Source organism: Seriola lalandi, unplaced genomic scaffold (genome assembly GCF_002814215.2).
Source record: "Seriola lalandi dorsalis isolate HSWRI2012SDOR001 ecotype SW California unplaced genomic scaffold, Sedor1 jcf7180002054952, whole genome shotgun sequence".
NCBI classification, from domain to species: Eukaryota; Metazoa; Chordata; class Actinopteri; order Carangiformes; family Carangidae; genus Seriola; species Seriola lalandi.
In genome coordinates, this window is record NW_019525503.1 from 541,846 (window position 1) to 545,120 (window position 3,275).

Genomic DNA, 3,275 nt, shown 5'->3' on the forward strand with positions numbered 1-3,275 from the left:
GTGTGTGTTTGGGGGGGGGGGGTAATGATGCGTCAACTCACCTGACAAAACAATCACATTAACGCGCCCGGTTGCCACGGCAGCAAATGAGCACTTGCACTCACCTGCAGCATAATTTGATTACTTTTGACCAATTTAATTTTACAAATGGAGATGTGTGTGTTCACCCGGAAAAATCAACACAATTATGACGGCAATTTGTCAAAGGTGAAAGCTATTTTGATGGAAGAATATTCAGATGTTACATTAGAAAATTAATTATTATCCTCCTGTAAACTTTTCCGGTCTTTGTGGATTCTTTTTTCATTAGAACCGTTCGGAGTTTGAGAGCTGGTGCTTGATATCTCGTACACAGGTGTGCGTGCTTGTAAAGTATAACGGCCGCCTACCGCATTCAGACAAGTAGTTTGAGGTCTTGTGGAGATGATTTAGTGATGTGAAATATCTAGTGACATTGCCGTAGCCTTCGTCTTGGCCTCGAGTCGTCCCAAAAAAAAGGAGTGTGGTTTCAGACAGCTGTCTGTCCCATCAGAGCAGATTAACTTAGAATATGTCTGAAATGTCGTTTCCTTCCCGGATCTGTCCCTCATCTTTCTCTATTTTCTTTCCTTTTTGTGATCTGTCAATCATCTCTCTGTGACTGAGGGGGATTTAATCACAAGTCTCCCTAATTTTATATTTTTCTATTATATATTTGGTGTTTTAATGCAGCAAATCAGACTTTTAAGCCTTTGAATCACACAGTTGAACCACCAGCATTTTGTCCCCGACCACTATGAAAATATGTCAAATCACAAATATCTAAAAGTACAGATTATGTACCGTGTATTTAAAGACAAAAAATAAAACAGTGTGATGCGCCAAGTATGTTCATATCGTCTTATGATACAAAATCAAAAATAAATGAGCAGTTGATTACATTACCAATCAGTCAAAGTGCTGCATGAAAAAAACGTACAATTAACGGTTTTGTGAATAAAATCTCAGTTAATAGTGAAAAAAATTTGCCACATGCACATTTTAGAAGCTGGAAGCAGCAGATGTGAGATTTCAGCTCTTACCACTTGTAAGTTTAAGGAAGTAAGAAGTGACAGAGGCAGAGTTACAGCCTTGGTTTTATAAATACTGAGGTCAGAAGTTCAAGTCACCCGCCCCCAAACACCTTCAAGAGTTTGGTCCAACACAAAAACAAAAAATAAATGAAGTTTCAGAGCCATATAAACACTTTTTATTGGCCTAACGATAGCAAAGTTTAAATGTACTGAGTCTAAAGAATACTGGAATCAATCTTCAAAACATCCACCAACTGTTTGTTTTTAATTGTAAAATGTAAAACAAAACAATCTCCTCAAAAAAACAAGCCGGGGACACGACCTTGTCGAGGCGACGCGGCAGCTGTTTACTCTTGAAATATACAGAAGATTTGCAAACGAGCAAAACCAACAACCAAGCCACAGATTCCCATAAAGAGCAACAAGAAGCCAAAACACACACACCTATAAAACCAGGGCCAACGAGAAACAAACGGCCATAATGAGCCACATTCCAACAGACCAGGTGATTCTAGCCAATCACCTTCCCTCCATCGTTTTGAATGAACGGAGCACATGTTGCTGCTGTTGGCTGCCGTATCTGTCTGTATGGCTCGCTGTGTCAGAACTTTGCAAAATATGTATGTGCACAGGTGCATGCACACACACCTACGATGTTACTCATAGTCGCACACACAAACCTGCAGAGTCACGTACACACACAGGCGCACACTGAGCAACTGTGTAATCGGCTTTCCCCTTTCCACCCACAAAAAAAAAAAATCCCAAGAATCACTTGAGTGTGAAATGCTGAAAACGTCCTGCATCCAAATCATATCAAGAGCGCAGCAGATTCCCTCCGCTGTTTGCCTGTTTTGTTTATTTGGCTCCTGCATACTGGCAGATTGAGCTCTCGCTGTAATGACCATGCATTGTCAGGCCCACGATTGTCGGGAGGGAAAGACAGGACTTGCTGCACTCGCAAGAGCTGCCATGACTCTAAATCCACATTAACAACAGCAGCTACTGCCAAGGTACCACAATGCTGCGAGGCATCTGATGCCTTGGTCTGTCCGGCCCGCTACGTCTAAGCCCTGCTGTGGCGAGTGAGTCCAACATCAGATACTGAAGTTGTTTTGAGAGACGTATGACATCCTGCTGGACTGTGAGAGGGAGCCGGTGAAAAGGGAAAGAAGAAGAGACAGGAAGGTGGGAGATACGCTTCGGTGACTTGAGCGTTCGCCCTCTTGTCTCCTGCTGAAGCCAGACAACACCGGCTGGGGAGAGGAAAATCGTTTTCTGGATGTTGTGCCTGCCAGTCGGACGATGTGTCTCCACCTGTCGCACACCGGCTGAGACTTTTCACTCGTCTCTCAGTTAGAGCTCAATGAGAATTTTAATTGTCTAGCACTTCAAAAAAAAATACATTTAACAGAGTGCTTTACACATAATACATGAATACATTAGAATCCAATTATACATTGGTTATAGTCATTTTACAAACTTACTTCTTTTTTTTTATTTATTTTTTTTTATTCAACAACTGAAGGGAAATGAGAAACAAAATTGTTTCACAGGGGCCAACAGGGTTTCATTTATATGGTAAAGTCCCACTCTCTAGATTTAAATTGTAAATACATAAAGTACTGGAAATGTGGGAAGTTGCAGGAAAGTTTTTTGTGATTTTTTATTTTGATTTTAATAGACTGTTTAATTTAACATAATTTTCAATCTTTTGGTCCAGTGTGTCTTGAATTTACAAATCTTTAATTTTTTATATACATACTATATACAAGTATTATATATTTTATGCATGTCTTTCGTCCTTAACTAATTAAGCTGATCCTTCATATTAAATATTGAAAAATGACTTTCTATAATCAGTGTGTGTACGTAGAAAAAACAAAAGGAGTCCCACAATAGAACCTTGTGGTGCTCCACATTTCACCTCCGTAGTGGAGGAAGAGGAATGTACAAAGATCCATAAGAATCTCACAGCCAATAGATGGTCATTCATTAGTAAGTCACAGCTACTTCTAAAACATCATGTTCCATGTTTCTCTCCTGACTCTCTGTTCTCTCTGGACTTCTAGGTGTTGCTATAGCCAGCGCTCTGGTGGACACATCACAACAGCGAGCGATGGACCTCAAGGAACGAGGCCTCGGTCTGAAGCACCGCAAACACACCGTGCACCATCAAGGGACCTGCGTATGAACTGGATGCCCACATATCCACGTGGCCCC

General features: G+C 40.9%; 1 protein-coding gene across 1 annotated transcript in view; it reads left to right on the forward strand.

Moving 5' to 3' along the window:
• atrnl1a (attractin-like 1a) overlaps positions 1-3,269 on the forward strand; it is a 216,481-nt gene extending 213,212 nt beyond the window's left edge. The window contains exon 30 of the mRNA XM_023394687.2: positions 3,125-3,269. Coding sequence (XP_023250455.1) covers positions 3,125-3,246 — 122 coding nt within the window. The 3' untranslated portion in view covers positions 3,247-3,269. The remainder of the gene's footprint in view (positions 1-3,124) is intronic.
• The last annotated feature ends 6 nt before the right edge of the window (positions 3,270-3,275 follow it).